Genomic DNA, 23,766 nt, shown 5'->3' on the forward strand with positions numbered 1-23,766 from the left:
AGAGGCCATGACCGGGACACATTGCAGTGCAGGGTCAAAGTGAAGGAACTGCGGAACGCCTACCACAAGGTGTAGGGGAGGCAAACCACCGCTCCGGTGCTGCACCCATGAGCTGCCGGTTCTACAAAGAGCTGGACGTGCTACTCAGTAGCAACCCCACCTCCGCTGCGAAGGCCACTGTGAATACTTCGGTGGCTTGTGTGCCAGTTGAGAGTGGACCGAGCCAGGAGGAGGAAATCTTGGACAAGGATGTGGAGCTGGAGGGGAACCCAGGGGCAGAGGATGACTCGGAGGTCAGAGATGCATGCAGCCAGGAGCTCTTTTCTACCCCAGAGAAGACTAGCCAGTCACAGCTGTTGGAGCTTGGTGAAGTGCAAACAGGAGAGGAGGCCCCTGGTAAGTGGACTTGGGACTCACTGAAGTGAGTTTTGGGGGGAAGGAGGGTTGCAGAAAGCAGGCTTGTCTCCCACTGCATGCCTAGTCTTAGCAGCGGAATAGGCTGTTGATTGACTCCCTCACTTCACGGGAATCTCCCTCAGAGATCTCCAGGAAATTCTCGTGGAGATACTGGGCAATCTGCTGCCGCAGGTTCTTTGGCAGAGCTGCTTTGTTTTTTGCCCCATTAACGGGGAGTGCTTTGTTCCAGGTGGGCCTTGAGGGGGCCTGACTGTTATAAAAAGGCAGTCAGCTGCAAACCAGCTGAGCGGCGAACAGTGGAGAGGCTAACAGAGGGAGTTTGACTGCAGAGTGCCCACTGAGGCTTTCATCTTGCAGGTTTCTCTGAGTAATTACTGCAACAGCTGAGGAAGCCATTAGAAAGAAGGTAATATGGATGGTGAGCGATCAGCTGTTGTGACCTGCACAGGATGTGCCATGTTTGTCTTTCTTCCACAGGATAGAAGTGACTTTGTCTGTACAAAGTGCAAGCTGGTCTCCATATTGGAAGAGAAGGTTCAAGGTCTGGAGAAACAAGTATCGACCCTGCATTGCATAAGAGAAAATGAAGATTTCCTGGACAGATGTCAGGATATGCTTCTACGGGCACAACATTCTGAAGAATCATAGCAGGCTGCGCAGTGGGGACAGAAGGGTGGTGAAGAAAATTGGCAGCGTGTGACCTCCAGAAGAAGAAAGAGGAGCTTCCATGTAAGCAATGCAGATACAGGTGAGCAACCGTTTTCATGTTCTCTCCACAGGTACTAATGCGGAGAGTGGACTATATGATACGTCTGAGGTAAGGGAGCAGAAGGAGACTCCACCAATTGGAAGGCATGAGATGCACTGTTCTAGGGATGGAGGTTCCACGAGGTGGTGGGTGGTGGTGGTTGCGAGGGTGCTAAAAGAGTTGGCGGATGTGATTGCAGAGCCATTGGCCATTATCTTTGAAAACTCATGGGACAAAAAAAGCTCAAGGGTTTAACTCTCGGATCTGTGTCTGCACTCCTCTGTTCTTTCCTCTCATGTTGGCACCATTATCGTAGCCCTGACCTCTCATGTCAGCTATCGCAATTCCCGTATCTTCCAGCTTTTTAAGAAGCATATTTGTCATACCAGCTCCTGTAGTATCATCAATGTCAATAAATTCTAGAAAATGCTCTCTGACAGTCACCATTGCAAGGACACTTTCACTAGGTTCTGTTGTTGTTACAAAACGCACCATTAAAGTCATATATGTTCTGTATGGCTGATGTCAGGTGTGCAGTCCAGAATAACAGAGTAATATCTTGCTGACTTCAGATCTGCCACAATCTTCTGTTTGACTTTTGTTGCCAGGGCGTTTTCTTCTTTCACTCATGACTGCTGTTCTGTGCCAGCTATAATGGCTCTGAACACTCAATTGAAGGGGACAAATAAGCAGGCTGGTAGCAGGGCCTGAGTGAGGGAAGATATCAGCGTCTTAAGGGCCTAACTGGCTCCTACTACTTCAGTTGACTGCCTGTTCTCCTCAAGTGGGTTCAGGGAAGCAGCAGGAAACAGGAAGCTCCCTGAGAAGCTGGTGTTAATCAGTCCAGGCTCCTAGGGGTGCTAGAGAGGTACATAAGAGGCTCCTCTTCCTCTCTCTCCCTGCAGCTCCTGCTGCTTTCTGTTATTCCCTCTCACCTTTTCTCCTGCCTTCCTATTATGCAGGCCCGGCTCCAGGCACCAGCCCACCAAGCATGTGCTAGGGGCGGCGCCTGGAGGGGGGCGGCGCGGCGGGGCGCTCCGGCCTGAGAGCGGGGATGCGACTGGGCTCGCCTCCCTCCTCCCGGCGCTCCGGCCAGTCGGGGAGAGCGGAGAGCCGCGGCGGGCTACCCGCCCTCCCCCCAGTGCTTTGGCCGCCGGGGGCTCTCTGCCCTCCCCCCGGCGCTCTGGCCGCCGGGGAGAGCGGAGAGCCTTGGCCGGGCTCTCCGCCCTGCTCCCGGCGCTCTGGCTGCTGGGGGCTCTCCGCCCTGCTCCCGGCGCTCTGGCTGCCGGGGAGAGCGGAGAGCCCCGGCCAGGCTCTCCGCCCTGCTCCCGGCTCTCTGGCCGCCGGGGAGAGCGGAGAGCCCCGGCCGGGATCTCCGCCCTCCTCCCGGTGCTCTGGCCACCGGGGACTCTCCGCACTCCCCCCGGCACTCCAACCGGTCGGGGATTGCGGGCCCACGGCTGGGCTCGGCACCCTCCCCTGCCACGGTGGGGGGAGGGGGGGAGGGAGGGGCGGCGGGTGGCTTTTTTGCCTAGGGCGGCAAAAGAGCCAGAGCCGGCCCTGCTATTATGGCTCTTGTGCCCTCCTTCCTCCAGCACAGCACTCCACCATCTCTGTGCATCTAGAGCAGAGAGAATACATATGCACCAGTAACAGAAACAATTTTCTACACTCTGGGTCCTATTGGCGCACCCCCACAGTCTGGCATCTGAGGCGGCAGCCTCAGTTTGCCTCATGGTAAGGCCAGCTCCGGATATTCTTCTCAGCTGAGGTGAAGTTCCTTTTCTTTGTGGTTCTCAACACACCTTTCCTTGAATGCACTAACTTAGGCCAGCATCAGGTACTGAGCATCTTATGTCAGGTGCTACTGTCAGGAAGATGAAAATTCATACCAGGGGCCTTCTGATTGCTCAGTGCCACTGGCCAAAGAAGATAAGCATGCGCTTGACATAAATAAAAATGATGTTTAGGATGATGGTGGGCATCTGACAGCAACCAAAGAAAACCAGGTCCAGCAGGTAAAAGCAGAAATATAATTTGGTCATTCAAAAAAGCCATCTGGTTTAAAATTAACCTGGTTAAAACAAAGTAGGTGGTAACCTCAGGGCGCGCGCGCGCACACACACACACACACACACACACACACACACACACACACCTGATTAACAACTTCAATTAAACTTGGTTACCACTCAGCTCTGTTCTTACATGGTTTAGCCCAGATTGCATGGATGGGACAGAATCACTCAAAACCCTATCCCAGTTGTTAGAACAAGCTTGAACTTCAACCAAATTTAATGACCGTTTTAGGTGTGGTTGTCTTTAGCCTGTAAATGAGGTCTTAGCTTGGTAGCATGTAGCATACTTTCCTAATGAGGTTCTAACATGATTTCCAGTCAAACAAATCTCTATTCAGAGTGGTCAAGGAAATTTGCTATAATAGTGGTTAATCATGGTTAGAATTAGCATAGTTCTTCTCCTACTTTGGCTAGAGTAAGTATACAGATAATTAATACCTAAAACTCCATGTGAAAGGTGGTGCAGTAAAATTGCGCTGTGTATGAGAAAAGAGGGTGGATTAATCTATTTTCAATTTATTATAGGAAAGGCAATTGAGAAAATGGTGTATTTATAGGAAAAAATTTAACACTAACCTGCCGTAGCATGGCTTTAAATGCCATATGCCTTAATCTCATTGTTAGGATTTCTCCCGACCTCCCATAAAGGAATCCCTGCAAGAAAAAAAAAAAAAAAAACAGTAGTGCCTCATATCTTTGATTTTTACTACTTGTAATTTAAATGGCAGTCTGATGCTATTTATACATCAAGTGCAGTCATTTATTAAAAGCATAGCACAAAATGGTGAGATGTGAATGTAAAATTAAAAAAATCAACAAGAGCTGAACAATACAGCTGTAGAGAACCAGACAGACATTCCCCCATCCCATCATGCCATGATCCCTCAGCTACCAACTTTAAATCCATAGCTGATTAAAGCAGTTACTAGAATGCAAACTGCTGTTCTGACCAATTGTTTTATTGATTATGAGAGTTTACCTGCAAAAACCAAGTGATAAAGCAAACACCACCTATAACAGCAAATGTGATGGAGAAAATGTTAGCTTCATGCTGGATCCTCTCCGGATCATCTTTTATTGAGAAGATCTGCAAAAATAGAAGGAAAATCATCCAAGTATTTTGTTAGCCAGCCTATTAATAGAGGCTGTATAACACTATAGAGACTAGAATGGAGTTTCTTACATACTTGGGGAAGAAGAGAGGAGAGCGTTTATATGAATGGATATTTCAAGGTTAAAGTTAAAAAGGACTAAGGGTTAAATTTTCAAAAGCCTCACACTGACTTTTCTGCCTCACACTGGGTCCCTCCTGATAGTCATGGTGCTGTACCTCTGCTGCCTGGCTACAGAGAATCACCTTTGTTCAGACCTCTAGGCACAGGTGTCAGAGACGGCAGTAATGATTGTGCCCATTCCCTGGCTTTGGAACGCTGACACAGCACTGAAGTCAAAAGGAGAAGGAATGAAAAAAGCAATTTTGTTAGCAACTGGTTGGTCAGTAACTTCCTAATAGAAGTTGGCCCTCTGATGCCATTAGGAAACCTTTTTTCTTGATGATATTTCAATAGGCATAATCTTTTAGGAACAGGAGCACTACAAGAGGCCCTACTTCATTCTATTCAGTGCAGAAAGACCCTCCATCCGCATTAGAGAAAGGAAAAGAAGGTGTGAGCCAGCGAGTAGCCCTGACTGGGATGATTTCGTTGGGGTTGGTCCTGCTTTGAGCAGGGGATTGGACTAGATGACCTCTTGAGGTCTCTTCCAACCCTAATATTCTATGATTCTATGATTAAACTACAGGAATGGGAACTTCTCGGTTCTACAACATGCTCCAACAATCATATCCTCTGTGGCTTTGGACAACTCACATCTCTCTGCCTCAGTTTGTGTAAAATGGGGATAATCCTTCCATCACAGATACGTTGTGAGGACTCATTCATTAATGTTCATAAAGTGCTTTGTGAATGGGAAAAAAGTGCAATATAAATATTAAGGATTATTATACTACAGAGAAACTATGTTAGCCAGAACCATTTTCAAATAGAAAGATGCAAACATGGTATTCCTAAATTCTGAATTGTTTTACAAACCATGTTTATAATCTGCATATGTTGGGCGCTCAGTGACCCAAGAAACAGTGGTGAAACTATGCTAGCATATTTTTGTGAAAAACTATGTATAAAAATGATTCTAACTACCCTGGTTTCACTGAAGTGTCCATGGGGCCAACGGTACCAATCAGGTCAACTTAACTAGCCTCCTTCTACAGTTACATTACAGAAAAGTCAGTACTCCACTTACTGTTATAATTTTAGCAAATATGATGGAAAAGATAGGGTGACATGCTCCACTAATAACAGCAGCTAGTGTCCCCAGTGCAATGAAAGGCCACTCAGACTTGTTTAATCTAAAAAGCTTGAGGAAAGAAACTTTGGGAAGGTGTTCCTGGAAAAGAAAAACAGATTAAAATCAGATCTTTTATTTTTGTCAAATACAATTCAATTTTACATTTTTAAGAGAGCTGAGCTGCATTATGGTGTCTACAGGAAGAGTTGAGTTTAAGAACCATGGACTAGTAGAGAACAAGGAAGGTAAATGGAAGACTACAGTTGACAGTACTGGCCAAAATCCATTCTAAAAACACTCTGGAATCCTCTTAACAGCAAACTTTACATAGATAATTATGCTTTCTACTTACATTCAGTAGCACCTGCCTTCACTAGCAAGACCAAGTACTGATTTTGCCCCAGATGGTCCCCTCAAGGATTGAACTCACAATCCTGGGTTTAGCAGACCAATGCTCAAACCACTGAGCTATCCCTGCCCCCTTCCTCATTGTTTTATAGATGAGGAAATGGCACACTCAGAAGTGAAGTGATTTGCTGAAAGTTGATACAATTTTAGGAAGAGGACAGTCCTCTTGACTCCCACTGAAATAATCTTTGATATACACCCCCTTTCAGAAATGTTCTGATCTCTATGGAAGAATTGTGCAGGTTTACCACTGAACTGCTGAATCTTTTTAGGATGAAAACAAAGACCCACAAACCAAAACAACCAAACCAAAAAAATCTCGACTAAGCTCCAGTAAACCATTACCTCTTCAGGTGCAGCTTCTTCTTCAGCCTCTTTTTGTGGAACATGTTTTATGCTTGCTCTGTTCGAAATCAACCCATTGATGGGGAACGCTTCTTCATGATCTCTTAAGGTAATAGTTTCTGTTGATTCTTCATGGTCTTCTGTTTTAATAGACTTTAACACAATATAAATTCAGTCACAAATATATCCAAAAGGTCAGTGTAGTTGCATTAGGTAGACTCCACTTCCATTTGCAGGGTCATGTAGGTTCTCTGAGACCCTGACTGCTATTTTGGAGTTAGTCCTCTGACTAAATTTGCTACTCATGCCCTTATTTGGCAGAAACATAAGAGTATTTCTCCTAGTTATTGGATTCTCACTCCTCACTTCCTGAAATCCAGCTACAGGCATCTTCAGTGTTCCCTACATATTTACACAAAAAGCTAACATTTTGTGCCAAGCATTAAGGAAGTCATGCTCACTTTCTTCCAAAGAGCCTAATCCTGTGCAGTTATTCCTGTGAGCTTCCATGGACTTCCAGAAGTGGGCCCAAAAGGTTGTAAGCAAACAATACGTTAAAAAATACTTTGACATATTGTTTTAATTTTGTTTTTTAAATGGTTTGCAAAACTGATGAGAATACATGTTTGTTCCACCATTTTAGGCCGAAATCCTGGCCCCATTGAAGTTAGTGGCAAAACTCTTATTGACTTTGATAGAGGGAGGATTTCATTCCTAGTATTTTGAAACAATTTCTTCTGAATTTTCTTCTAGTTTATCTTCCCACATCTCCAGAGTATCAAAGTGAGTTGATTCTGAATTGCACAGATGAAAGAATCCATGACAGTACAACAGTTCTAAAGTATAGCGTTGTTGCGGATTGTGGGGGAGTTAGGGCCCTGCACCCCTCTTCCCGAGATTCACTGCGACTCTCAACCAGCCAGTAAAGCAGAAGGTTTATTTAAGGACAGGAACACAGTCTCAAGCAGAGCGTGTAGGTACGACCAGACCCCCCTCAATTAGGTCCCTCTGGGAGGTTCAGGGAGCTTAGACCCCAGCTTGGGGTTCCCTGCGTTGCACCACCCAGCCCCAACCGAAACTAAACTCCAAGCCCCTCCCGCTGCTCCTCTCCTTTGTCCAGTCTCCCGGGCAGAAGGTGTTAATTCTCCCCACCCCCGTTCCTGGCTCAGGTTACAGCTCAGGTAGCTTCCTTCAAGGGAAGTCCCACATCCCCACTGCAACCCCCCTGCAACATTCCCAGGTCAAATCTGCCCTGCTCCCTGCTCCGTCACATCTCTCCCCCCTTCGAGACTGAACTGAGCGGGGTCACTCTGACCAGTGACCTGGGGAAGTTCAGGGCTCCCTCTCCGGGACAATGCATCCGCTATCAGGTTGTCACGTCCCTTCACATGGACCACGTCCATGTCATAATCCTGCAGGAGCAGGCTCCATCTCAGGAGCTTGGCGTTGGCTCCTTTCATCTGGTGCAGCCAGGTCAGGGGAGAGTGGTCGGTGTGCACGGTGAAGTGACGCCCAAAGAGATATGGCTCTAGTTTCTTGAGGGCCCACACCATGGCCAGGCATTCCTTCTCGATGGCCGCGTAGTTCTGCTCCCGGGGTAGCAACTTCTTGCTCAGGTACACGATGGGGTGTCTCTCCCCCTTTTCATCCTCCTGCATTAACACCGCCCCCAGTCCTGTGTCTGAGGCGTCGGTGAACACCATAAAGGGCTTGTCAAAGTTTGGGTTTGCCAGAACTGGGCCACTGACCAGAGCCTCCTTCAGCGCCCGGAGAGCCTCCTGGCACTCCTCGGTCCAGACCACTTTGTCTGGCTTCCCCTTCTTGCACAGCTCAGTGATGGGGGCGGCTATGGCGCTAAAGTGGGGCACGAACCTCCGATAGTACCCTGCCATCCCAATAAAGGCTTGGACCTGCTTTTTGGTTTGAGGAGCAGGCCAGTCTCTGATCACCTCCACTTTGGCTGGTTCCGGCTTTAGGCAGCCGCTTCCCACCCGGTGGCCTAGGTAGGATACCTCAGCCATCCCCACCTTGCACTTCTCCGGTTTTACGGTCAGCCCAGCCTTCTGGAGTCGGTCCAGCACTTGTCTAACCTGGGATATGTGGTCCTCCCAGGTCTGGCTAAAGACACAGATGTCATCGATATACGCCACGGCAAAACTCTCCATCCCCCTCAGTAGCTGATCCACCAGGCGCTGGAAGGTGGCCGGCGCTCCCTTGAGGCCGAAGGGCAGGGTCAGGAACTCATAGAGCCCCAGAGGGGTGACAAAGGCCGATTTCAGCCTGGCATCTGCATCCAGCGGCACTTGCCAATAGCCCTTTGTAAGATCCATGGTGGTAAGGTACCGAGCACCTCCCAGCTTGTCTAGGAGCTCGTCCGGCCTGGGCATGGGGTAGGCATCGGCTACAGTGATGGCATTGAGCTTCCGATAGTCCACACAGAACCGGATCGACCCGTCCTTTTTGGGGACCAGCACCACCGGCGAGGCCCAAGGGCTGGAAGACGGCTGGATCACCCCCAAAGCCAGCATGTCATTGACCTCTCTTTCCAGGTCCTGAGCAGTTTTCCCTGTGGCTCGGAAGGGGGAGCATTTTATAGGCGGGTGCGATCCTGTCTGCACCCGGTGGACAGTCAGATTAGTGCGTCCAGGCTGGTTGGAAAACAGCTGTTGGTACAGATGCAGCACCCCTCCGATCTCAGCTCGCTGGGCAGGGGTTAGCCGATCAGAGAGGGGAATTGCTTCCAGGGGGAAGCCAACTCTTGTCCCAGGGAATAGATCTACTAAAGGGTCATCTCCCTGCCCCTCCCACTGTCCACACACGGCCAACACCATATTCCTCCTGTCATAATATGGCTTCATCATATTCACATGGTACACCCGGTGGTGGTGTGCCCGGTTCGACAGCTCCACCACATAGTTTACCTCGTTTAGTTGCTTGACAACCTTGAAGGGCCCTTCCCAGGCGGCCTGGAGTTTGTTTTTCCTCACGGGGATGAGGACCATCACCTGATCCCCAATGGCGAAGGCGCGGGCCCGTGCTGTGCGGTCATACCAGACCTTCTGCTTCCTCTGGGCTCTGGCCAGATTCTCCCTGGCCACGCCCATGAGCTCGGCAAGTCGTTCCCGGAAGGTCAGGACATACTCCACCACCGACTCTCCGTCAGGAGTGGCCTTCCCCTCCCATTCGTCTCTCATCAGGTCCAGGGGCCCCCTTACCCGCCTTCCATATAGCAGTTCGAAAGGCGAAAACCCGGTAGACTCCTGGGGTACCTCCCTGTACGCAAACAGCAGGTGAGGTAAGTACTTGTCCCAGTCCTGCGGGTGCTGATTCATAAATGTTTTCAGCATCATTTTTAGCGTCCCATTGAACCTCTCCACCAGCCCGTTGGATTGGGGGTGATATGCTGAGGCCCAGTTGTGCCGGACCCCACATCTCTCCCACAAGCACCGGAGTAGGGCCGACATGAAGTTGGACCCTTGGTCCGTCAAGACTTCCTTGGGGAACCCCACTCGGCTGAAAATGGTCAGCAGCGCATCCGCCACAGTGTCTGCTTCGATGGACGATAAGGGCACTGCCTCGGGGTAGCGGGTGGCGAAATCTACCACCACCAGGATGTATTTCTTCCCAGACCGGGTCGTCTTGCTGAGAGGTCCCACTATGTCCATGGCCACCTTCTGGAAAGGCTCCTCTATGATGGGCAAAGGTCTCAATGCTGCCTTCCCCTTGTCCCGGGCCTTCCCCACCCTCTGGCAGGGGTCACAGGATCGGCAGTACTGCCGGACGTTGGTGAAGACCCCGGGCCAGTAAAAGTTCTGTAGCAGCCTCTGCCTGGTGCGCCGGATCCCCTGGTGCCCTGCGAGAGGGATGTCATGGGCCAGGTACAGTAGCTTGTGGCGAAACTTCTGGGGAACCACCAGCTGCCTCCTGATCCCCCACGACTCCACTTCCCCCGGGGGAGCCCACTCTTGGTACAGGAACCCCTTCTCCCACAGGAACCTCTCCTTGCATCCTCTCCTCATGGTCTGTACCACACTGAGGTCAGCCAGGCCCCTTAGCTTCCGCAGGGAGGGGTCCTTCTGCAACTCGGCCTGGAACTCGGCGGCTGGGGAAGGGATGGGGACCTGCTCCCTCTCGTCGGCTGGGTCGGAAGCCCCAGCCACCCCGCGGCCTGTCCTTGGGTGTTCCCTCCCCACCCGGGAAGGGTTCGGTGCCTCCGGTGGGACATCCTTCCCAAGGTCAGGGCGTAGTGCCCCTCGCCGGCTCTGGCTACGGGTCACGACTAAGGCGGTCTGGGGGCTGCTTGGCCAGTCCTCTAGGTCCCCCCCCATCAACACCTCAGTGGGCAAATGGTGGTGCACTCCCACGTCCTTGGGGCCCTCCTTGGCCCCCCATTTCAGGTGTACCCTCGCTACGGGAACCTTGAATGGGGTCCCGCCCACCCCGGTCAGGGTCAGGAAGGTGTTGGGCACCACCCGATCTGGGGCCACCACCTCGGGCCGGGCCAGTGTCACCTCTGCGCCCGTGTCCCAGTATCCATAAACTTTCTTCCCATCCACCTCCAGGGGAACAAGGCACTCGCTCCGCAGGGACAGCCCCGCGCCAACCCTGTAAACGGAGAACTTTGAATCCGGAGCATCTGGCCCCCCAGAGAAGCTGGCCGGGGGTCCTTCTCTCTCTTGAGCAGTTGATAAGCTGCCAGCCCCTCTTGCGTGGGAAGCCTGCCCCTCGTCCGTCTGGGCCTCTACCAAGTTAACCCGGTGCGGGTTCGGTCTGCTCAGTCTGTCCTTGAGCTTGGGGCACTGGGCCCGAACGTGGCCTCTTCGGACGCAGTAATAGCAGCTCAGGTCCCGTGGGTCCCCTCGAGCCGGTCGGTTGTCCCTGATGCTGGGCATTCCCCGTGGGAGGGGATTCCCCATATTCCCCCTTTGGGAGGTCCCAGGGTGACTCTCTCTCTGCATCGCGGCGGGCCTGTTCCTTTGGGGCTCCTCCCTGCCACCCCCTGACCGACTCTTTACAAACTCATCAGCCAGCTGCCCGGCGTGTCGCGGGTTCTCTGGCTTTCTGTCCACCAACCACAGCCTCAGGTCGGATGGGCACCGCTCATACAGTTGCTCCAGTACCAGCAGTTTAATCAGGTCCTCCTTCGTCTGGGCCCCACCAGCCCACTTGCTGGCGTATCTTTCCATGCGGACGGCTAGTTGCAGATATGAGATCTCAGGGGTTTTATCTTGACTCCGGAACCTTTCCCGGTACATCTCAGGAGTCAGCCCAAACTCACGTAGCAGGGCCCTTTTGAATAGTTCGTAGTCCCCTTTCTCTGCCTCTCCCAGTTGGCGGTACAATGCCACGGCTTTGGGGTCCAGTAAGGGGGTAAGGACCCGGAGTCTGTCCGCGGGATCAACCCGGTGCAGCTCGCAGGCCGTCTCAAAGGCCTCCAGGAAGTCATCCATGTCCTCCCCCTCCTTGTATGGGGCCATGATGCACTTATCAAAGCTCCGTGCAGTCCTGGGTCCCCCCTCACTCACCGCAGCCGGGGGTTCGCTGCCCTTCAATCTCGCCAGTTCCAGGTCATGCTGACGCTGTCTCTCATTCTCCTGTCTCTGTCTCTCTTCATGCTGTCTCTGTCTCTCATTCTCCTCCCGTTCATGCTGTCTCTGTCTCTCTTTCTCCTCCCGTTCACGCTGATGCTGTCTCTCTTTCTCCTCCCGTTCATGCTGTCTCTGTCGTTCACGATCCTCCAGCTCTCTCAGTTTTAGCTCTTTCTCCCATTCCAGCCAATTCCGCTCCACGGATGCCGAACGTCGCCGGGAGGATCCTCTGCTGGCCGGCGGGCTTCGCCGGGGGGATCCCCTGCTGGCCGGGGGGGTCACGGCGCCTTCGGTATTTGCTGGGCTCCTCCCCACCCTTCCCCTAGGCAAAGGAAGGAGGGGTCTCGGGAAGCCCTCAGCAGCTGGCTGACCACTCCCAGCTGGGACAGACACTGGTGCCTGCGCTGCATTTGCCAGGCTGCTTCCCTGAGACACAGGGATCAGTTCATTCGCGCGATCTTCCTCCTCCAGCCGGGCAATGAGCTGTGCTTTGGTGAGCCTCCCAATGCGCAGCCGCCTCTGCTTGCACAGCTCCACCAGGTCGCTCTTAAGCCGCTTGGCATACATCTTCCTGCCGGCCACTCACCGGCCTGTGTGCTCACAGCTCCCCACAGTTCCCAGGGGGACCCCTAGTGTGCCAGCCCTTCTCGAGGTCACCACCTCTCTGCCAGGGTCGAGCTGCAGACTCCTCCGCCCCGGGACCACTCGCTGCGATCCCCCCGGGGGACCCTGTTACTGCAAAAGTCCTTCTCGCTGGTCACACACTCCCAGGGGTAATAACCGTCTCTCTCCCACTCTTCAGCAGGCCTGGTCCCCGTCAATCCCCCTTCGTTTTACTGCTCCCCAGTCACTTACTGCAGGAAGCGCCGTCCACGGGGTGCAGTAGATCCCGCCGCTGCCACCAGTTGTTGCGGATTGTGGGGGAATTAGGGCCCTGCACCCCTCTTCCCGAGATTCACTGCGACTCTCAACCAGCCAGTAAAGCAGAAGGTTTATTTAAGGACAGGAACACAGTCTCAAGCAGAGCGTGTAGGTACGACCAGACCCCCTCAATTAGGTCCCTCTGGGAGGTTCAGGGAGCTTAGACCCCAGCTTGGGGTTCCCTGCGTTGCACCACCCAGCCCCAACCGAAACTAAACTCCAAGCCCCTCCCGCTGCTCCTCTCCTTTGTCCAGTCTCCCGGGCAGAAGGTGTTAATTCTCCCCACCCCCGTTCCTGGCTCAGGTTACAGCTCAGGTAGCTTCCTTCAAGGGAAGTCCCACATCCCCACTGCAACCCCCCTGCAACATTCCCAGGTCAAATCTGCCCTGCTCCCTGCTCCGTCACAAGCGTATAAGAAAGTTTCCTACTAATATGGTTTAAAACACTATTTCCAGGGTCACAGAAGGCCATACTTGTCTTGAAACTGTGTTTTAAAAACAAACAAATTTCAAAGTATATTCAAGAGTTTTCTAAAATACGGCTTAAAAACAGTCTAGTTTTATCTCTTGGCCATTCTTAAACTGCGTTGTTAACAGGAGTGGTTTTAAAACCATGGTAACATAAATGGTATGAAAAAAAATGCTTTAAAATTGTTCCACTGTCACAGCCTTAGTGCCAGTCCAGGCCTTGTCTCCATTAAACAAAACGACTAGCACATCTTTCACAATTGGGTTAGCAATGGTGACAGAACTCTATTCAGGTAGATCAGCCTCTATTCTAACCCTGGTTAGATAACATGGTAGTAAAAATGCCTGTGCTCTGCCTACAGTACACTAGCACCATTTCTATCATTGAAGTTGCACTAGGTGCTAGAGCAACAGTGGAGGAAAATGCTGAAAATGGTGTATATACACACCTGCACTACAACTGTAATTGTACAAGCACCCGGTTGTCTAGCAAAGTTAGGGGGCATCTGTATTCTGACAGATTCTGTGTGTAGTGTGAATCCAACATCAAAATTAGGCAATAGAATTACAGACTAGACTGTTCCCTTTTCTTTGGAACCACCTTTGTGCTGTGAAAGCTTCCATCCACCCCGTTAGTTGGGATTCCACACAGAGCAGTTGCCAAAGGAGCTGTGCTACAAGGAAGCTGGAGGGTGGGGAAGGGGGCCTGATTTCAGCACATCCTGGGGTATCTGTGGATTTGGGGAGGCATGGGGGGAGGCGCAAACCCCAGTGACATGTACGAACAGAACAATCTTGTTTTTTTGCAGGAGGCGGTGATTTGGCTTTTAGTTACCATTGTGCCTCTCACTTCTTTGCAAAGTAAAGAACTTAACGCATGTACTAGAGTATGTGTGACCTGCTTATTGCTCTAGCTTTTAAATAAATGAAGTTGATATGTCACAAACAAAGACTTTCACAGCAAAACTTTAGTATCTTTGTAAGGTACCTGTGCTGTTGCAAGTGAATAATATAACCCCCTTTTCTCCATCAGCTCTGAATGTGTTCCTACTTCAGCCACAGCACCATCAGCTATGGCCACTATTACATTTGCAGTCCGAATGGTGGAAAGCCGATGAGCTATTACAAGAGTGGTTCGACCTTTGCTGGCCTGTAAACAAAAAACCACATTGTAATTTGTGTCCCCTGTGGCTTGGAGATTTAGCGTAATTTACTCTAATTGGTCATATTGTGACTGTAGTTACTCCCATTGATTTCATTTGCTAAAATATCCTGACAATCCATGAGTTTTTCCACAACTGATAACTAAAACCTTTCGTACCCTGCTTCTGTCTCTGCTGAGCTACAGGAGACCTGCTTGCCAGCATCCACACTAAACAAACTCAGAAAGCTTGTTTTGCTTCTCCTGATTTTCTTGACTCTCTCTCTCTTTAATTATTCTGTTCAAAATTAAAAAAGCTAAACTCTGAGCTGCTTTAGGTTATGCCATGTGGAACAGTCTCATAGGGACGGATTCCTTGCAAAGGAGCAGATGGAGCCACATGTACTCTGGCCCTGCCCCAACATGCCTCTATATAGGGGTCCAGGTAGCCTGAAGTTGGCTATGCTAGCCTCACACCTCACAGGAGTTTTCCTGAACTGTGGGAGCTCTCAACTGTCTTCCTGAGGCTTCTGTAAGTGTCTTCTTTGCTGCCAGAGTGGCATAAAGACACCCAGGATACATCTACTCTGCAATATCTCACCTGAGGCTGGCCCAGGTCAGCTGACTCAGACTCATGGGGCTCAGTCTCTGGGTCTATAAAATTGCAGTGTAGACATTCAGGTTGGAACCCAGGCTCTGGGACCCCATGAGAGGGGAGGGTCCCAGAGTTCAGGATCCAGCCCAAGCCCAAATGTGTACCCTCAGTTTTACATCATGAGCCCCACAAGCAAAAGTCTGCGGACACGGGCCCACTCACAGGTGGTTAATTGCCGTGTAGACATACCCTAAAAGGTACCTGGTTCACATTCACGTAGTCCCATTTGAAACAGGACGATATTAACATGAACTAGGTACCTTTTAAAGGGCAGTTAGAGCACAACACTGTACCACGCTTCACAAATCACACCCCTTTGGTGCACTTTGCCAGTGCCGTGTAGACAAATCGTTCATCGGTGCTGAGGATCTGTTTTCTGGAGGGAGTAGCCATGAGTGACATGCAGTGGAATAATAATCAATGCACACTTCTTCGGCAGTGCACATCTCTATGAAAAGCATGAACTAGAAGGTATCAATATTTACACACTCAAAAGATTAACATTACTGTAGTGCTTCTTAATACCCCATTTGGCATTTTTGTTAGCATTGGTCTGATGATCTGAAAGTACAGAAATATCTATTGTTCCAATTCAGATGTTTGTGTATTTAAAATTGATTTTCAAGAGAAGGACAAGATGTTGATTCTAAAAGCTCTAACGGTGACAAATTATTTGCCAAAGGGCAAATGTTGCCCTCACTGATTTGCACCCTATTTACAATCTGATGGTAGCCAATGGGTTTGCATGTGCATCAGGGCAACTTTTGGGCCCCATAACCACATAACAACACATTCATTATATCTTAGTGATTTAGACCCCAGTCTTGCAAGGAGGGCTCACCCATACAGAGCCTCACTGCAGGATTGGGCCACGGTGAGAGTTACCACGTGGTTACTGTTGTACCCAGTGGGGTTACAGCATTGTTACTGCTGAACAATGGGCAGCATTTGGCAGTAATTGAGTAAATCATCCCTGTCATTGCAGTACAATAATAATCTTGTTCATCTATTCCTTGCTTTGAAAGAAAATATATTTGATTCAAGAAGATGGAGCTAGAGGTTGTGTCAATAACCCAGCATTTACCTTTTCCAGTGCAGCTTGGACTACTGACTCACTTTCTGTATCCAGGGCGGATGTGGCCTCATCTAACAAGAGAATTTTAGGGTTGCGCACCAAAGCTCGAGCTATGGCTATTCTCTGCTTCTGGCCACCACTCATCTGGGCTCCTCTTTCTCCTACAAGGGTATTGAATTTCTGAGAACATAGCAGAGACACCATCAGTTTTGCAGTCTAAACAATTAACCACTAAATAGAGCTTGATCCACAGTCCATTGAAGTCTATGGAAAGACACATCACCTCCCAACCTTGATTTCAATGGACTTTGGATCAGGCCCACAGTGAGAGCAAGATAATTCTGTATTATGGGAGCACCCTAGTGAAATGAAAGCTAAGGTTATATATTGTCTGATCCCCAGAGTGCAGGACACAAATCCCATTTGAAATTAAATCTACACAAAGTCACTTTCAGTAGCAAAAACGTTCCCACAAGCAGGTGGTCATGGAATTTTTTCAGATGGGTACAAAGGACCAGAGGGGCATCCCAGGGCGATAGAGGGAGTTTCTGCTCGATCTGGTACTGGAACACAGGTTTCTGATGTGAAAGACCCAAATCTTATCCACTCAGCCGCAGTATCCCTCAAAAAATACATGTCAGATCTGCTGCCCTGATTCAGCCAGGTACTGAAACACCTGCATAACTTGAAGCACTAGGATGACCAGACAGCAAGTGTAAGAAATTGGGATGGGGGTGAGGGGTAATAGGTGCCTATATAAAAAAAGCCCCCAAAATTGGGACTGTCCCTATAAAATTGGGACATCCGGTCACCCTATGAAGCACGTAAGTAATTCTATTGACAGTGAGGATACTCATGTGCCTGAAGTCATGCACATGCTGAAGTGCCTTATTGAATTGGGGCCTTTGTGCCGTAAACACTACCCTGATCACCATCTTATATGTCTAAAAATACAAATTTTGAATGGCACTGCAATTTCCACTCTTGGCCATAAGGTGGCTGTAAAAATCAACCTTTCCCTGCTTTCATTTATCAGCTGTTGCTGAGTTTTGGTTACCCGTATTCTGTGATTTTGCAGCGGGGCAGCTGTCCCTCAACTTGGGGCTGAGATTGAAGGAAAGAACCATAGTTCTTACTTTTAAAATGCATTTATATTAGAGTCATTCATGCTTCCAGCTTCTGGAATCACAGTTATCCCTCCCCTGACCCAGCCCGGATTTATTTCCATTTCCTTACATGTCTGTTTCAGAGAATTTAGAGAAACATTGCAATTTATGTAAATTCCTTCTGTCACACACACAAAAAATGGTTTCTTTTATGGTCATATCTCAATATCTCACTTTATTTCAGTTCATTTCTAAGAATGCAGGTTATTTTAAGTACCATACTTACATCAGGAAACTCCATGATAAAATCGTAAGCATTTGCTTCTTTTGCTGCATTCTCAATTTCTTCATCAGTTACATCCTCTCGACCATATCTTATATTGTTTCTAATTGTTGTCCCAAACAGAACAGGTTCCTGACTGACCACACCAATGAATTCTCGGTAATGTCTCAGATTAAGGGACTTTATGTCATGTCCATCCACTGTGATCTAAAGAAAAAAAGAGACCGTGAGAGCCTGAGGTTGTATATTATTATTTTTCTTCTTATTTTGTATTACCATAGCACCTAGAAGCCCTAGTCATGGACCATGACCCCATTGTGCTAGGCGCTGTACAAACACAGATCAAAAAGACAGTCCTGTTCTTGAATCTTTCTAAACCTACAAACATTTAGGACAAAATCTTCCCATTCAGTTTGTTAGGGCAGATTTAGGATTCATGAGAAAAATGAGGATTTATTTTTGTTTCAGTGAAGAAATAGTCCTTGGCCAGATGTTTCCATACACCAAGTGGAGATCTGCCTCTGCCGGCACCACATCTGGAGTAAGGCCAAAGTAAAGGAAAGAGGAAGGGGCCCTCAATCTGAATCCTACCATCCCTTACATAGTGTTGGCTGGAGATGCTTTTCATTTTTGCAGGAGAGGAAAACTTGAAACCAGCAGAGGCCATCTCTGCTTATCAATCATATGGTATTATGGTTTACTGACACACACCCTAAGGCCTGCATGAAGCATGGTGCAAGGAGGATAGAAGGGAAAAAGAACAACCATCATGTATCTTAAATGGGAGATCAGTCCTATGCAGGTAATCCATATGGTGGAGGGGTTGGCATTTTACAAGGTTTGGCATTTTACACTTTAGCTGTGCTCATAAATGCCCATGAAAATTCTTTGTCTGGATAGCAAATAGGATAAGCGTCAGGCAATCGTTGAGATGAACACCGGTCTTCTACGTGCACTCTCACAGGACTGTGCGACACTGGAGCCGGGGTGGGGTGTGCTTTGCTGTATTTTATTACAGTGCTGTTTTTTCCCATTTCATACATGAAGGGGATCACCATTACGTAGTGGCCTGGAAGACAGAATTGCGAGAAGGCCAAGCCCAGAGACTGTTCTATGAGGACCCTGGCCCACTTCTCCAAAACTCGCTTGCCAATTCACAGCACCAGGACAAGGAGTTCAGGTTCTGGAGTGAGCAGCAAGGATGGAGTAACTTAAGTATGGATAATCAGTGGCCTCACCTTCCTACGTGGTCATGTTACCTCAATCGATTTAGATACATATATGGCCCCTATCACCATGGCATACGAACACCTCTAAAGTAGTTAAGCTTAAAAAACAATAGCCTCTCTCTCCTCTCATCACATACTGTCTTAAATACCAGGAGCCCCCAGGTCCCTCAGAGGAGAGTAGATCTGATCTACTAGTAGCGCTCCAGCTAGATCTACTGGAGCTAGATCTGAATAGCAGGTAGCAAGTGATTCGAACTGAGCTCTGGGGCCAGACTCATTGGCAAAGATCTGCCAGCAAAGGACAGAGCTGCATTTAGATGGTCCCTCCTAAATAATATTTAATAGTTAAACATTGTATTTATTTCAATTCAAGACAATATCTACCCTCCACAGGAAACACTATAAACAACACTGTTAAGCAAGTAGGCTACCCAATATGCAGGACACCAGCCAAGTGTGTGTTTGGGTGTTCTAAATCCATGCCCAGCATCTGCAACAAATTCCTAATGTAAATGGTGAGGCTGCTCAGAACAGAAAACACCCTACAGTATTTAAAACGCTTGCCCGTGATTTATGTAACTTCCAAGTGATCCACTCTCTGAGGGCTGTAAGGCTCACTTTGTAAGAGTTTGACTTTTGTTAAATCTCCCAGCATCAGATGGGAGGAACAGCGGCTGATTGGCCCAAAATCTTGTGTTATTATAGTTGGGAACAATACCCCATCTTTGTGCTCCACTTGTCTCCTTTTTCCTTGAGGACTTGTATAGCTATAATTCTTTGTATTTTACTATTTTAATACCTATGTAAATAGGACTATGCTCTAGAATTGCTGTACTCACCACTCCTTCCTGTGGATCATAAAACCTCTGAAGCAGCTGGACCATTGTGCTCTTACCACATCCACTGCTTCCAACCAATGCCACCGTTTGTCCACAGTCAATTTTCAGAGTGAGACCTTTCAAAACCTTGTGGTAGTTAAAAAAATAAAATGTAGAACAATCTCAAATTAACGAGATTCTGTCACTTAGGGTGACCAGAGGGCAAGTGTGAAAAATCAGGACAGGGGTGGGGGGTAATAGGTGCCTATATAAGAAAAAGCCCCCAAAATTGGGACTGTCCCCATAAAATCAGGACATCTGGTCACCCTACTGTCACTAAATCCTGCCAGGTTTATCCCTGCTACATTTCAAAACGCACGCATTCCCATTGCAAATTCTGGCTTTGATCTTGTCTCATACCTCAACCACTGGAACCTGCCCTTCCTGACACCTCACATACTCTAATTTGTCCAGTGTTCTGCAGCAAAGAGTCATCTACTCTCATGATTCTGATCACATTCAGTCCCTCTTGAAGTCCTTCCATTGGCTCCTGCACGCCACGTGCATCACATTAAAGCCCCTGGGCTCACCTTCAGGACCCTGCATAACTTTGCTCCTTCCAATCTCTCTTCTCTTGTCCTTTTTAGAGGCCACACCTTTCTTGCCTCACTCAGCTCAAACATTCCATTGTCTGACAACCCCTTTTTACATTCTTCTCCAACACTCTTCTCCATGCCTTCTTTTATGTTTCCTCTCTACACATGGAACTCAAATCAACCGCCTGACTCCAATCTGCCATGCTTCCATCCTGTCGTCTAAAGCACACAATTCTTTTAGCATAATACACAAGTAATATGCCATGTTTCAAGTTGTAGTCACAGTGACTACAACACAGCACAGAATAGGTGTTTCTCCTACCTGGACATCTGGTCTTGAAGGATAACTGAACTGTACATTATTAAATTCAAGTGCTCCCTTTATGTGATCGAGTTTGTGTCCATCTGAAGAAAAACTATCTATAGTGGGTTTCTGGGGAATGGAAAAAAAATAAAATTTACGCAAATGATTTACAAATGCACAATTGAGGGAGGGAGATATCATTATAGCCTGAATATTTCATATTTTTATTCTACAATTTAAAACATCTTCCACACCACACCCGTTTTAGCATTGGGTAGTTTGCAGTCTAAGGCTAGCTGCCATAGTTACTTTGCTTTGGTCACTGCATTCTGTTCTTTGTAATTTCCTTTTAAGAGCCTGAACATAATGGTTCTTTCTAAGCCAGTTTGGTCTTTTTCCATTTGGCCATCACTAATTTTTTCCTCCTTTATTTTTCAATGGAAATTACCATGACTTTTTGCTTATTACTACTTTATTGTTCTATTGGCATCATTAGTGCTCTCATACAAGATAATAGCTCAGTTATGAGGGCAGGGTAGAAGGATCCGTACCTGATCAATTATCTTGAAAACTTTAAAGGCAGCTCCTCTAGCAATAGAGAAAGTTTCAAAGTGTGGTGCTGCTGTGCCCAGGCAATAACTACTAAAAGTTACGCAGAAGAAAACCTAGAGGAGGAAGAAGATGAAACCCACACTGAAAACAAATCCAAAATTAAAGGCTGGTCCTATAGCCTTGATTTAGGCAACACTCCCATTTATGACCATTGGAGCTATGCCTCAGAAAAGACCGCAGGATCAACTCCATCATTGCTGTGTCATTCACAAGACATTCCTAAGTATCAAAAGAATAAAGTTTAAACCTTGGAATGCCAGCACAATACCTTATAGTCTGGAACAATAGAAACTGAGAAGGATTTTTGGCAAAATTCTATGGAATTTCTACATAAGCCAGAAAGAAAATGACTATTTTTGTTTCCTATTCTACTTGTCTCTATTGTAGTATATTTTAAAACCAAATATTGTTAAAAAATACAAAAAGGTCATTCAAACATATTTATTGGCTCATTAAAGTGAATGGGCTTTACCGCTGCTTGATCAAGTTTTACAGAAAACTCAGAAAACCTGCAAACCACACTGCAAAAGTCCAACATATCTTTAGCTGACTACACCATAAACCTCACTGAGTTTTAAGGCAAGAAGTAAATAGAGTTTCAATTTTCCAAACAATTAAAAACTCCACATAGTCAAACTTTCAATTATATTCTATTATCCTTCAAATGAATAGAAACACAAGATGTGAGAAGTACATACAGCCCCCTACCAAACAGTTGATCACATACTTTGTGAGGAAGAATCTATTAGGCAAATTTCACCTCCTCTTCTGTTTGTGGAAAATCCATGAGCAGATTATGATTTTCTCTAATTTGTTAGTTATTTTAAATTATCTGATTACGTTTTCAATTAACTTCATTTACTGTTATTTAGTTGTGATTGGTCATATAGTCGCATGGTATTGTTTCTGTTCCCTGACTGCAATTATTATAATCCTTGTGTCTGGTGTGAATGCTTCTGGAAAGTAAATTTAACATTCATCTTCTATGCACATTTGTGCTGGTAAAACAAACTGCATGAATGTTCATGGAAAACAAACACAGAAGAGACGCAAATATTGCGGAGACAAATTTTTATATAAATTCAAACTAATATCATGAAAGAAATCACTATTTGCCTCACTCTATTAGATAAGCACGTTAGCTGAAACAGCTATGACTGTGAAGTGAAAAACCAGGTGGATTTAAATCATCTTTATTTGACCTCAGAGTGAACACTTCACTGAGAAGAATGGGGGGAAATTTTACATCTGCTTTGTTGTTACATTAAAAAGACAACAGCAAACCAGTTATGTTGTGAAGATTCTCTTCTGCCTATCTAAATTCTTATATTAGTGCCCATTACCCTGGTATCCAAACACAACTTCACAACCAAAAGGGCAAGGAACTTAATTTTAACTTATATTTTACAGAACACAACCAACTCTGCAGGAAGTTATGGAAAGAACCCAGCGCCTGAGCACTTGTGGATTCTCCATACATACGATATCTCTTGTCCCTGCCTATAGCCAACATATCATATACTCAACATCACCTTCACAATGAAGTTAGTTTGTAGAAAGACATTGATGTAAAAATATGACACTTACAGCCAGGACAGTCCCAACTGAATAGCCAGTATTCTCATCAAGAATTAAGGTAGTTCCATACCAAAACCCAAGACCGTAACATCCATTTATAATTAGGTACAAAAAACCAACAGACAGCTTAGAAGCAATAGCTTTTTTTATACCAAGGTTTTTTGCTTCTCCTAGATTACTTGTATATCTGTTAAAAAGACAAACATATGTTAGTCATTGTGGCTGCAGACAAAGTCATAAATTAAAAAAGACATTAACTATTGAGAGAGTCAGACCTATTGATTTCCTTCTCTTGTCCTCCAAAGGCTACAACAGTTCTCACTGATGACAGGACTTCTTCTGCTACTGCACCTGCTTTAGCATAGGCTGTTAACTCCTTACTGGTTAATGTGATGATCATCTACAGTCAATGGGAGCAGAATGAAGTGAATTTCTCAAACAAATTGAGAGTAGCTCTATACCTCATGTTTATTATGTTCTTTCTCCGAGCTCAGAACTGCCAGATTCACAATGATCTTTAGAATTGCTTCCTGGGTCATTATTCTACGCCTGATCAAGTATCCAATCTTGCAAATACTATCATGCAGATGTAAGTATGCACTATCCCAGTAATGTTTACAGAATTGGACCATAGAAAACATTTTAAATGCTGTTCCATATGTACAGAACTTGTTATGGAATATATCTTAGAAGCATAAAGATCTGTGATCTTATAAACTCTGTCCCAGCAGTCTATTAGACCTACCTAAACAGGATGAGTGCAGGGATGTTCATTAATTAAAATTAATTAATTAAATGAGGCCAGGAGAAAAATGCTAGGCCCAGAAGGATTTTTTTGGGGGAGGGCTATTGAATCTTCTCAACTTTATTAATACATTTTAAGATATCAAAAGACAATGTTAAAATCATAAAGGCAGGTGTTTAGGAGGACCACTACCTGTTACAAATAATCTGAGATTGTGAAATCTTTAGGACAGAGATTATCTTTCTGTTACATGTGTGTGTGTGTGTGTGTGTGTGTGTGTGAACAACTCCTAGTAGTATGGTGTTG

At 47.1% G+C, this 23,766-nt stretch overlaps 1 protein-coding gene across 2 annotated transcripts in view; it reads right to left on the reverse strand.

The window, feature by feature from the left end:
* Positions 1 to 23,766, reverse strand: part of ABCB5 (ATP binding cassette subfamily B member 5) — a 70,419-nt gene that overhangs the window by 23,557 nt on the left and 23,096 nt on the right. Inside the window, exons 8-19 of one of the 2 annotated variants that reach the window (XM_054020216.1) lie at positions 22,991 to 23,115; positions 22,725 to 22,902; positions 21,077 to 21,190; positions 20,544 to 20,654; positions 19,647 to 19,772; positions 17,582 to 17,785; positions 16,199 to 16,369; positions 14,307 to 14,468; positions 6,343 to 6,495; positions 5,545 to 5,688; positions 4,223 to 4,330; positions 3,820 to 3,897 (exon numbers count right to left, since the gene is read on the reverse strand). In XM_054020216.1, the coding sequence (XP_053876191.1) occupies positions 3,820 to 3,897; positions 4,223 to 4,330; positions 5,545 to 5,688; positions 6,343 to 6,495; positions 14,307 to 14,468; positions 16,199 to 16,369; positions 17,582 to 17,785; positions 19,647 to 19,772; positions 20,544 to 20,654; positions 21,077 to 21,190; positions 22,725 to 22,902; positions 22,991 to 23,115 (1,674 nt within the window). The remainder of the gene's footprint in view (positions 1 to 3,819; positions 3,898 to 4,222; positions 4,331 to 5,544; positions 5,689 to 6,342; positions 6,496 to 14,306; positions 14,469 to 16,198; positions 16,370 to 17,581; positions 17,786 to 19,646; positions 19,773 to 20,543; positions 20,655 to 21,076; positions 21,191 to 22,724; positions 22,903 to 22,990; positions 23,116 to 23,766) is intronic. The other variant, XM_054020217.1, reaches the window with a different exon arrangement.

The sequence above is a fragment of the Malaclemys terrapin genome, chromosome 2 (genome assembly GCF_027887155.1).
Source record: "Malaclemys terrapin pileata isolate rMalTer1 chromosome 2, rMalTer1.hap1, whole genome shotgun sequence".
Lineage (NCBI taxonomy): Eukaryota > Metazoa > Chordata > Testudines > Emydidae > Malaclemys > Malaclemys terrapin.